This window comes from Lepisma saccharinum, chromosome 5, assembly GCF_977018435.1.
Source record: "Lepisma saccharinum chromosome 5, izLepSacc3.1, whole genome shotgun sequence".
Classification (NCBI taxonomy): domain Eukaryota; kingdom Metazoa; phylum Arthropoda; class Insecta; order Zygentoma; family Lepismatidae; genus Lepisma; species Lepisma saccharinum.
The window spans coordinates 4,305,925-4,319,135 of NC_139233.1; the positions used below are offsets into that span (position 1 = coordinate 4,305,925).

Here is a 13,211-nt window from a genome sequence, read left to right on the forward strand (position 1 = left end):
TTGTGGGAATCGGTAAGAATATCGGTGTTGGTTCAAAGTGGTATCAGCCCAACCCTAACTGGTACCATTTTTTAAAGTAGATATTGTTTATAATGCAGTTCATTTTTGCACTCTGTTTTGTCTGTATGTAAAACTCTATGTTAACTAGAAAGGAAACTCATATAAATTGTAATACATTAATACATATTTTGTCCAATTTGATGTCCTCCTGTTACAGAATGACTTTAAAAAATGTCTAAAAATATGTATTTAAAAATGGTTGAATCCTGCTTGTTAATTGCAATTTTTCAGAACCTACCTTTTCTTTTCATTTTAAATATTTTCTTAGCTTTTTTAAGGTTTTAACCACTTGTACGTACACCCTTTTCATGTTTCTATACATTTTTTAAAGTTAGTATAATTGGTTATAAAAACATGTAGTTTGTTTTCTTTTGTCAAGAATTTATGTTGAAATTGCTGATTGTGAAACAAATGAAAGAGAATCATATTTTTAACTGGTCAAATACTGCGCAGCATAATTTTGTGAAGACATACATGTTTATAGTGAAGAAGTGGCAGTGTCTTTGTTACTGTATACATATATTACTGGGGACATAATAGCGAGTTAATCATAGCCTGACAAAGTTGGCCAAAATCATGAAAACGAAACAAGCATTTGTACTGTCAGTGCACACATTACTTCAACGAAAATTGAACTTCAGGATTTACTTTACCTGCTGAAACTTGCTGTGACCCATATTCAAGGAATATGTATCAGAATAAGAAGAATTTCATATTTTTGCAACAGAATACACGTGCACTTCAACACTGCTTGGCATTGGTATACAAAGCTTTAGTAAAATAAATCAGAAATCACCATTGTCATCATGACTTATAAAAAGTACCTTGTGCTTTATTATATTCTATTTTACCTTAATATGTGCCATTTTCTTGAAATTTAGATAACTTTTAAATTTCAGATCATCCATACTTTTCATTCTGTAGCCCCTGGTCTTTTTCCTCTTCACTAAATCTTTACCTCTTAGGATATAACTTGTTTGATTCTTATTCCTCGATGTGATTGGTTCCCATAATTATTTTTCATGTTCTTTACCATGGTGTGCAGAGAAAGTGTATCACCTAGAAATACATATGATAAAAATATAACAGTGCATCAGTCTGTGAGGGACAGGGCCGACCTACCGACCTTTGGCCTCACTCCCATCTACCAAGGTGGGATGATATTCAACCAGGGGTGACATGTGGTCAGCACGACGAACCCCCAGTTGTTATATGTTTCCATGACTGGGTTACTCTACTGATTATAGCTCCCAAATTTCCTCACGATGGTGGGTGGCCACGGGCTGTGTGCTCTAAGGCGAAATGACGCCTTAGACCACACAGCCACGATGTGGGACTCGCCTAGAAATAGCATCACAAATACAAATGAAAACAAAGAATACTTATCTATGTGTATGTATTAGTAGCATACTCTCAAAATAATCAATTTTTCAGTTTTAAAGAGTGGTCATTAATGCAACTAGGAGTTTATTTTGAGGATTCAAGTTGACCGATTGTTAATCTATACAAATTACTTATGCATTTGTAAAATATGAGATTCCAATATCCAATGAATTCCTGGCAGATTGGTGGTTGGTCAGGGGCAGGCCCCATCTCTCCCCATTAGTCACATGTATTAGAGTAATGCACTTTCTTCGAACACCAGTGTATGTGATTGAAGAATAATTAATTAAACATATTTTCTTTGATTGCCCTTGAGACTTCTTTTGACAGAATCCTTACATATTTATGAATTGTGCACTATTCTGCTCTGATTTACATTGTAATTCATTAAAGAGAGAGACATCACATTTCTTTGAGTCAAAAGTTGTGAAATAGTAAAATGGTAACAGTTGATAATGCCAAATTAAAAAGAAACACTGTGCCTGCAACTATGTCATTACTTCACCTTTCACATGAAATATGAAGGAAAGAAAACCTTGAGAAGAACTAGTTACAATTTAGGAGATGCTGACTTGTAGCATTGCATGGGTATATGTACATGTTAACACAGCACATGTATTCACGTGCATGTATGTTTCTAAAGAAGTGCCCTTGTTATAAGGAATCCATGTCTCAATTTTGTGTGCATGTTTAATGTTTAAGAAAAGCTTGTGTATTTGTTGAAACAGTGTTTTTATTTATGTCCCTAGCTAATTAGGTGTTTTTCTGTGAGAACACTGAATGAACAAATTTTCTAAATGAGGTACGTGTATTGTTTTATTGTTTTCATTTGTATACACCTATCATTGTTATGAAGCTTTTTATCTTCATGACAGCAAGCAGCATTTGTTGTGTATAATTTAGCTTCTACAAGGAGGCTGCAGGAAAATGTATATTCCAGGTTGTCTTCTTCAAGGATATCAAATATTAAGACAGAATTTCACACCAAATTAACAAGGGACACGCGACGCGAGTCGCTTCAGGATTTCGCCAATCGAACGCAGGCTTGTGTGGCCTGCAATGTCACTATGCAGTGAAATGTTGCTGTTGATTTGCTCGTTCCCAAGTGACATGTGTCATGTGTCACTTGTCACTATGGTCTGAAATATCCCTAAGTTCTTTGTACGAGGATGTATCAAATAGTTTTGAGACTAGTTCTGTAACATGCCAACAGATGGCAGTGGAAGGCTGCACTCATAGGCACAGGGAGCACCAACCTTCATAAGTCAGTGTGCCACGAGACATCATCCTGTGTACATCGTGAGCTGTGCAGCTGGTGCTCTTCCGACCACGTGCATTACCACGTCTGCCATTTCATCATGGACAGCAAGTTAGAACAGAGAAAACGTGAAATTCTGTGTGAAACTGGGCAAATCCGCCACAGACACGCATGCTTCAAGAGTGGAAGACGACACGCTGACTGAGTTCTTGGCAGACTCGGGTGCGGTGTTCCTTCTGCTCCTGGGTCTGCAGCCTGGGGACGAACTTGGCAGCAACACGGTGCATGTTTAAATCACACGTGAGGATTGCCTGCACTGTTCCGTATGACACACCGACAATGGCAGCAATGTTGTGGATTGTTCTCCGATGATCCTCATGCACAAGTTGCCGAACAGTTTCGACATTTTCAGTTGTTCTCGTTGAAGGTCGTCCTGATCTCTCATCTTCCAGTGATGTTCTTATACTCTTGAGGCGCGTGTGCCACTCAAAACACCTCGCATGACTCATTGCAACATCGCCGTACACTTGCTGAATCATGTCAAGCGTCTCTGTGGCGGATTTGCCCAGTTCCACACAGAATTTCATGTTCGCTCGTTGTTCTAACTTGCTGTCCATGATGAAATCGCAGGAAGAGCACCAGCTGCATAGCTCACGATGTACACAGGACGATGTCTCTTGGCACACTGACTTATGAAGGTTGGTGCTCCCTGTGCCTGTGCGTGCAGCCTTACGCTGCCATCTGTTGGCGTGTTACAGAACTAGTCTCAAAAATTTTTGATACCACCTTGTACATTCATGGTGCTACATGGTGAACATGTGATATCCCATTGCTTCTTTTCCATAGCATCTAAAACTGGTCTCCAAAATTCTAATGAAATCTCAGAGCCTCACAAGGGTCTCCCCAATGTTGCCTGGTAATTGAGAGGTCCTGGGTTCAGTCCTTGGTGGAGAAACATTGCATGGTGATGGTTTGGATCCTACTTTCAACCAGTCCTTATTAGTCAATCTGGGTGTAGTTTCATAGGAGCTGCTTTAATTGGCTGAGCACGTTGATTGATCGACTCATGATCTCGCATCCAGTGTTCCAGGATTAAATTCTTGCCTGAGCATTGGTGTTCATTTAACAATTTTATATAGTCATCATTTTATCCTCATTGTTGTGATATCGAAAAGTAGAGAAAAACAATACAAAATAGAGAATTACAAAATGTAATATGAAATCTCGGAGGCATCAAAATACAGGGTGCTTCATAAGTCCCTCCGGAAATTCAGAAGTCAGTAGCTCAGGGTCAAATTGCCCACGGGGATGAGAGCATGTCAGTGAAAAGAGTAAATATCGAAGTTTTTAACCTGCCATACAAATGTTCGATATGACCTCCCTTGGTGATGACAGATGTCAATCCTGTAATCTAGCTTCTGCCATACATTCCTAGATGTTCATTTTGAGATGCACAAACAGCTAGTTTTCTCTAATTGTCAACACCAGTGTCGTATTGTTTTGTCTGTTGGTTGTTCTGTATGATACTTTATTCGAAAACCATGTTGCGCTGTAACAATTGACTCAGTTTTAATAAATTGTAGGGCCCAAAAAGCTTTCTGCTTGCCTGAACATGTCACGTTTGCACACCACTGCCTCCTAGCAGAGAAATGGGTAACTAAGCTACAGCATCTACCACGAAACAAACTCTTACATTTCCCCTACCCATTGGCATGCTTTCATCTCTTGTGTGGGTTTGCACGGCCAAACTTCAAAATCCCAAAAGGATTTTACGCAGCAGCATCCGCATTAAAAAAAAATCAATTTGTACCTTTATTTGTTTGAACCTTTTTACAATGACCGCTTTGATCTTGGGTTGCCAGAAAGGTTTTGAGTGTTTACTCAAACAATGGAAGTGCGTAATGATGAAGCAGAACCAGTTATGGGCTAGAAGGCCAGGAATATGCAGCAAAAGGAGTGTTTATGTGCTCACCATGTTTCACCCAGTTCAAGTTTTGGGTGTCAAAAGTCTGTCGTGCCATGTAATATATGTAATGAGGAGACTTCTTTTTGTGTCTAGGGGGATTTCACACTGAAATGACAGGCAACATATCACCCAACATCCGAGTGATGTGTCACTTGAAAACGCAAGATGTAAATACAACATTTTACTCCAGAGTGACGTAACTAGCTGTATCATGTGATATTGGTCTTTTGGTCATGCATCTGCAGTGATAGCGTTTCTAGAAACTCGTGGGGAGAGTGCCTATTCTGGTGCGTGCGTGGCAAAGTATCGCTTCTTTCTTTGGTTGAAACCTGTGTGGCATACCACATCAGTATGAAACCTGTGTGGCATGCCACTTTGGTGTGAAATCTCCCTAAAACATGAACTTTATGCTAGTTGTTAGAACAGGATAGTACATAATGCCACTGTGTAGAGCCAAGGCAACTTCTTACGTTACATTTAACAGTACTAACCATGTAGGATGCATGAGGGAGATACATCACAATTACATCTATGTAACAATATAAACGAGACATTATGCACTGCATGGGTAAGATACGCAATAATTATTTTGCAACTTTTAAGATCTAAAAAAAATGAACTCATGTATATTGTACGGAACCATCTAATTGTCATAACTCTTCCTTAGTTTTTCCATGTTGATCACCTTGGTGTTTTGATGTTCTGTTAATTGGTACACATTACTGTAGTCTTAAGGTGATATGTTACTTGGATGTGGATATTTGCTCAAATGCATTTTGCGGTCAAATTAAAAGCAAGTGTGGTATATCTCCTTATCAACAGTGTTATATGTTGAAATAAAGTTCTGCTGTTCACATATTGACGATGAAATGCTTCGTTATTGTTCCATGAAGGAAAATTAATGAACGTCTTAAACGAGTGATAACCATATCTGCTCAATATTACTTCATATTTGTGCAGATGTTATTTTGAGGAAAGAGAAAAGTAATATTATTTTTGGAGGAGAATATTTGTATCTGAAAGAATATTTGTTGTAACTGGTTGATGTAACTGTAAACTCTCCTGTAAAATATTGTGTTGCTGTTGAACAGCACGATAACTTTATTTCTAAGGAGGTTACTTATTACATGTTACTTGTTTGTGTCATGTTATGTGCGTGTTAGTCATATTGGAATTTCATTCTTGCTTTAATGAATCACTAGTACCTTATACAGAGACATGTTATAAAGCTTTGGAAGAATTGAAACAATTGTTATATTCAGGAGTAAGGAGTTATATTAATTGTTAAAATAATTACTTTAAGGTACTATGTCTCAGGTGATAATGCAGTTTTAAAGGAAATTATATTTCCTACCCCCTTGTTGATTGAATGAAAATGAGAAAGCTGGTTTATTTTGGTTAAAAAAAAGTGAAAAATTGGCTGTCAATCAGTTCTCTATGTGCACTTCTTATGGTGATATTTTGTGTGTTGAGAATTGGATATTGAATTGGTTTGCATTTTATACTAAAATTACAAATATTAAAAATGTCTTTCTTGAGTGGTTCCTAATGAAAAATTGCATAAATCTTTAGAAATTCCGCAAACATAAAAATTCTAATTTTTAACATTAACTTTTCATGCAGGTAAATTTGTAAATTTCTTGAATCTGCACATTTATCTGCTCTTCAGAAATCATGTAACACTTATGCATTCATGCTTTTTCTGGCTGTACGACATGGTTGTTCATGACAAAGCTACATTGAAATGGAGAAAATATGAATGTTTTAAAGTTTATGAATATTACTACTGACTACACTGCATTTTTAATTCCTACAGTCCCCCTAACACAATTAGGGATGACCAAATCTGGATTATCAGATTTTATTTTGTACAAATTTCAGAAATGTGGATATGAGATCTTTATTTATCCATCATCTGAATCTCTTGATTATCAATTGATTTCAGAAATGAGTCATTTGAAATCTATTGCTTGAATTTCTTGTGACCATACCTAGATATAACTACATCACCTTCAGTTTTCTAGTTTGTAAATTGAATAGGAAGGGGGAAAAGTTTATAAAGTTGAAACAACAAATTAGTACTTTTGGAGAGTCTCATTTCAGTCAGTCTCAGCTTAAGAAGTTACATCGTAATATAAATACAGTCAATTGTTACAGTAGCAAACATTCATGTGTTAATCAATGGGTTTTTCCATTTAGGATAGAATTTGCCAAGAAAATAAGAACAACATTAATATATATTTTGTTTATAATTCATTTTTAATTTAATTCTTAAGTAGTATTAAAAGATTCTTCCTATTGAGACCAAAAACAGATTTCTGTAGTAATAAATGCACACAGGGAATATATATATATATAGCATATATTATATTTATATAATTGGTACATAATTATATTTACTGTTGAACTACGGAGTGCGAACTAGCTTTAAGGATATACGAGTTGCTCAGCTTATTCTTACTAGGAGGTTAGTCTTTATGTAGTTGTAAAAGAAGAGAAATCTATAAGCCATTTCTGCATTACTCCTCTACAAGAACTAAAAACTGTGTCTATGTGCCTTTTCACACACTATGATTGATGTATTTTTTCAAATGAGAGGAATTTATTTGTGTACAAAAAAGTACAAAGTGTTGATTTCTGCTTTGCTGTTCCTTACGACATATCTTTGTAGATTTCTGTACATGATGTAAAAGCTGTATATAATATGTGTACATATGTTGTGGCTGCAACAATGTTGACGTAATGCATATATATATGTTACAAAATAAAATGCTGTTTAATTTGAATTTGACTGCCATGAAAAATATTGTCATGTTGGGCCTCTTCAGTGGGATAGTGGTAGTGTTGTCACCTGTAATCAAGAGGTCCCAGGTTCAGTATCCTGTGGAGGCACATAGTAGTTCAGATCTCACTTTAAACTGTAGGTCCAATCCCTATTAGCCTTACTGTGCACAAAGTGGACTTGAAACAAACTATTATCATGTTGGAGAAAATCATAATGTGCCTTGCACTTGTTGAAATTTTTTTGTGGTATTTATTACAGGAAACTTAAAAGAAACAGTTTAGCAGTGCAGGTATACAGGCACGTGCCCAGAATTTTCATAGGGGAGGAGGGTTATGAATCCAATACATTTTGCAGTTCACAGGTCTTCTTTATCTGGCAATGATATGCATGCACTTATTATTAATATGACTTAAATTTTAGTTTTAAAAGCTCATTTGATAAAAATAATTATTGTAATAAATTTGATAATTAATACACTTTGGTACGACATCCATGATTAGGAAGAGCAATTTCCCCCTCGTGCGCAAACCTGTGCTGATAACCTCTACATCAACATACATAAAAACCCAGTCCTTAAAAACACGTAGGAAGTTAAAAGTAATGGCAACTTGCCAAGCAACACTTGTGCATCCCACTGTACCTCTCTAAGTTTCAGAGATGGTATTGATAGTCGACGCAGATGGGCGGAAGGACAGATAGATCCATTGGCAGATGTAGCGAGGGTACAGGAGTATGTGTCCTCCATCCAACATCGATGACTAGTTATTATGAAAAGGATTGACATCCTAATACCACCCAAAGAAAAAACAACCACGGAACATCCTCAAATAGAATCCTACAGTAATGTATTTTCCAGATTATGTAAGAACACACAGAAAAAGTTGAGCGCAAATGGTATAATCTGTACTGGATCTAATTGAACTAAAATGTGCCCCCACGGGAAAGGAATCCCTGAAATCATGTTTACAGGTCGTTAATGTTAATATACAAACACCAACCAACAGAAGCAGTGACAGCGATACCAATTTTCCTCACCCCCACGCCTATCTTTGCTTTTCTATCCAGAATTTGAAGATGAAGTAAGTGAAACTGGCAGGACTGATTGAGAAGACCCTATATGAACTAATAATTCAGCAGCATCGTTGATATGCAAGAAAAACTGAATAATAATAACATGGTTACTTTTCATTTATCTACACTGTGATGAATGCTATAAAAATCGTAAGGTAGACACTTTTTGTTTGCTAAAACATTTGTCTCGGAATCTACATTATTTAGCCTACTTTGAAGGAAGACTCTTGCACCACTGTAGACATTGTACTTGTTGGGCCTCCCCAATGGCGCAGTGGGAGCGGCGTCGCCTTGTAATCAACGGGTCCCAGGTTCGATACCTGGTGGAGGCTCATAGTGCTTCGGATCCCACTTTAAACTTTAGGTCCAGTCCCGATTAGCCTTACTGTGCAAGTGGACTTAAAACACCAATTCAATCAATCAACATTGTACTTGTTGTGGAGATGATTTTGCTAAATATTGTGTACATTTTTGTCATTGTATTATTATTTTATTGATCAAAACACTTGTTTGACAGTCGACAAACGAATACGAACCCCGTCAGTAATTAACAATTTCTTCTACAATGTCATTAATGTGTCATATTCATTTTCATATTAGGTCCATCGAGAGGAATTTTGTATATTGTTAACGTTATGAAACTGCGAAAGCAACTGTTGAAGGGACCACTCCCCCCCTCCCCCTCCGAAGCCCAGCACCGCACTGCAGGATCTGTGGGGCTCTTGTCACTGTCACTGAGCAGAAGCCGACAAAATCTTGCCAGACAGTGCTCGAAATGGAAATTCCTAGTCGGAAAGGGAGGGGGATGCTTGATCGAGTTTGGAGATACGAGAGGGTATATCCTTGTATGGATCAACATGGAGACAATACAGTAGGTGGAGGATGCTCAATATGCAAATTATCCTAATTGGGGGTATGCTGTGTGAAACTTTTCTTAACTGGGGACAGCATCCCCCACTTCGACCACGGATGCCAGAAAAGGTGCCTTCAGAAAATGTATTTATTACTGCACACACATATTACTTATTGAATTTGTTGTGTTTGTACAAGAGAAATATTCAGAAGATTTGTAAGGAATATTTACAGTTCATAGGATGCCTAGTCTATCCCGTGTCGTAATACAAATGTTATCCCTTTGCTACAAAATAATAAAACTGTTCATGGCAACCGTGATTTTATAATGTCGTTGCATACATACGTATATAGTAGCACCATGCTTTCTGGGACCTCGAAAAATACGTGAACTACAGGCTTACCCATGACTTTAACTAGCAACAGTAGTGCCACTGCTCTGACGCCGGGTTTCAAATGCCTTGGTGGATCTATAGGATAGGTAATATTGTTTTCCGAGGGTTCTTGAACAAAACAAAAAGTAAATTGTTTTTAAGTCCATTTTATACTCCAATACATTAATCGGGACTGGACTTAATTACATGTACAGGGTGGGCCAAAAGTCCCTTACCACCCTTTGTAAAAATCGTTTTAGTGGAAATTGATGAATAACAACCATGTGTGACCACATTGGGCATAAGGGGAAGTCATAAGGTGGGGGTGCCCTTGACGGCGGCCATCTTGGATACAAGTCCAGTTTTGTAAATGGGAAGGTAGGCATGCGATACATGATTTTAGGCTAGAATTTAATAAGGAAAACAATGGTGAAGTCGTAATGTTGAAATCTTCATTTGTTAAAAAGTTACAGGCATTCAAATGTTGGAATCACACTTTTACATATGGTGCTCTACCTGCTCTACGTGAGCGCCCTCCAGCACCACGCACGTGTGTAGTCGTTCACCCCAATTGTCCATGACCCTGCTAAGTGTGTCAGGTAAAGTATCAGCACAGGCTGCAAAGATCCTTTCTTCCAGGTGAGCAACATTCCTGATCTTCTCGGCATATACCTTGGTCTTTAAATGACCCCACAAATAAAAATCCAATGGAGTCATATCGGGTGAACGTGCCGGCCACTCAATGGGACCACGATGCCTGATCCACCGTCCAGGAAATTGTTCATGCAGATAATCACGGACGTTTAATCCATAATGGAGAGGTGCACCATCCTGTTGGAAAAATAAGGGAAATGTGCCATCCTCGGGCAACACGGATGGCAGGATGAGATCACGCAACATTGCCATATAATGATCAGCATTAAGGTTACCAGGAATGACGAATGGACCAATTAGTTTGGTACCCCATAGGCCACACCACACCATAACTTTACCAGCTCCTACCAATTTACAGGGGTCAACCCAGTGAGGATTGGTAGCGGACCAATAGCGACAGTTTTGTTTGTTGACCTCTCCTTGCACATAAAAATTCGCTTAGTCGGAAAACAGGATTTTTGAGGCAAATGTGGGATCTGCTTCAAGTTGGGCAACTGCCCAGTCACAGAATTCCAGGCGTCGATCTGGGTCGTCTTCTGATAAATAATGTTGAAGTTGCAATTTGTACGGATGCCAATTGTTTTTCTTTAGGATGCGTCTGATGGATGTACGGCTGACACCACATGCCGCTGAGAGGCGACGAGTACTGCGGTGTGGTGATGTTGCAACAGATGCCAACACTGCTATGCTTGTGCCTTCGTCTGTTGCAGTAGTGGGTCTTCCAGACCTGGGTTTGTCCACTACTGAACCAGTATCCATGAATTTCTGGAAGAGGTTGGCAACACTCACATGAGACACAGGATGTCGATCTGGGTGCCGTTCATTAAATTCAGCTGCTACAACCCTTGCACTCCTTCCACCCCATGCCCTTATTAACTCTTTCCTCTCCCCTGTGGTTAGTGGCATAATTTAGGCACCTGCAACAAATAAAAAATGAAGGTGTGATTCCAACATTTGAATGCCTGTAACTTTATAACAAATGAAGATTTCAACATTACGACTTCACCATTGTTTTCCTTATCAAATTCTAGCCTAAAATCATGTATCGCATGCCTACCTTCCCATTTACAAAACTGGACTTGTATCCAAGATGCCGGCTTTCAAGATGGCCGCCATCAAAGCCACCCCCACCTTATGACTTCCCCTTATGCCCAATGTGGTCACACATGGTTGTTAATCATCAATTTCCACTAAAACGATTTTTACAAGGGGTGGTAAGGGACGTCTGGCCCACCCTGTATAGTGCATGGTCAGTGTGCAGCCTTACAAAACTAGAAGGGTTCATGGTAGACATTTGGAAGTAGCACAGTTTGTTCGATGGTAGGGATGCACCAATTTGAACATTTTGCAGATATCAATAAACTACCAATAACTAGGGAGACAAATTTATGGTAAATAAAAACTGAGGAGAGCAGTAAATAAAATGTTATATCAGCGGTATATACCAGCGGTGTAAAAAAAAAAAAAAAAAGCACACACTTTTTCATTATGAGAGGAAACAACATACAAAAGAGCTATAAATTGATAAACTACTTCATTTTTATATACTGTACACATACACAAGTACTTAGCTGTCCAACCCAAAAAGAAAACATCAACACAAAATCACTTCATTTCTAAATTGCATATGTCAAGTGATTTATGCATTGTATGTATTTAAAGGATATCCTTGCTGTCCAACAAATAAAATAATCACTACTGCACATACACAAACACATGTTGAAAATCACATGATGATAAACAAAATTCATTCATGACTGAACACAATTAACACCATTGTTTCCCTTGATTTGCGGAACAGGCTAATCTTATCGCTGCTACAGCTAGCAAGTTCAATGAAACTGGAATTTGAGTAGACATTCGGGGGAAGAAAGGAATACAGCATGACAGGGAGCGAAGTTTTTGAACTGTTTTTGAGCATCTTCCTGATGTGATCGAAGATAAAACATTCTTCAGCTGCAAGTGGTAGGAAACTTTAGGCAAACGTTTCGTTACAAATAGACAGTTTGCACGCACAACCTCGATTGCCAGTTTTTGCATGTTTCCTACTTAATTTGATGATATTTCATGGTTATTTCGCGAAAAAGCACATATTTCGCATTACTTCGCGAATAAAACTCATCCATATTTCATCATTGGGGGTGTAGTTAAGTGCAGAATGTTCAAAATTACATCTTTTTTTCACATTTCATGATTTCACGCATCGGGAAAATTCAATGTCCCTACCAATAACCAATCTGATATAACTTTGCAAATGTTCCTTGAAGAACGTGAACAGTTCATTAACCTAATTATTCAAATGCATGAAATCATGTGATGGTAAAGGTAAAGTTCCCCGTGCACATAGCACTGTGCCAGGAAAGCACATTTAGGAGGTGATGTGATCAGCACCATGCTCCAGCCACCTTTACCCCAAGGGTTGCCCCGAGGCTGGATGAGCCCTGGAGCCTCTTTGTGTGGGGACAAGGCCAGAAAAATTCAGCCCTCGGATTGCCCACACCAGGAATTGAACCCGGTCTCCCACATAGCAGTTGGACACCCTACCGACTAGACCATGGCTCAAAACCATGTGATGGGAATGGGTATTGCCATAGAAAAAAATTGCTTATTCGGACATTTAATTTACAAAGTAATGAGGTATGAATTGTATGTTTATATTCGTAAAAATGATGATGATGATACAATTTTGGGCAGTTTTTCTTGTTTATCGGTTGAGAAATGTATAGAAAAATAATTAATTCCGTTGTTGTTTTCGTATGCGTATTTGTTGGAGGTAACTTGTTGGGACATTTTAATCATTTGGGTTCA

General features: G+C 38.2%; 1 protein-coding gene and 1 pseudogene across 1 annotated transcript; both read right to left on the bottom strand.

Moving 5' to 3' along the window:
- Nucleotides 1-2,877: 2,877 nt before the first annotated feature.
- On the bottom strand, nt 2,878-3,318 carry LOC145987566 (protein GVQW3 pseudogene; annotated as a pseudogene).
- Nucleotides 3,319-10,841: 7,523 nt separating this feature from the next.
- LOC145987567 (uncharacterized) lies at nt 10,842-11,309 on the bottom strand. Its single transcript, XM_083121914.1, has one exon. The coding sequence runs from the start codon at nt 11,307-11,309 to the stop codon at nt 10,842-10,844; it is 468 nt and encodes a 155-aa protein (XP_082978040.1).
- Nucleotides 11,310-13,211: the final 1,902 nt, after the last annotated feature.

Coding starts and splice junctions, on each gene's coding strand:
- LOC145987567 (XM_083121914.1), bottom strand. CDS start 11,309: ATGCCACTAACCACAGGGGAGAGGAAAGAGTTAATAAGGGCATGGGGT.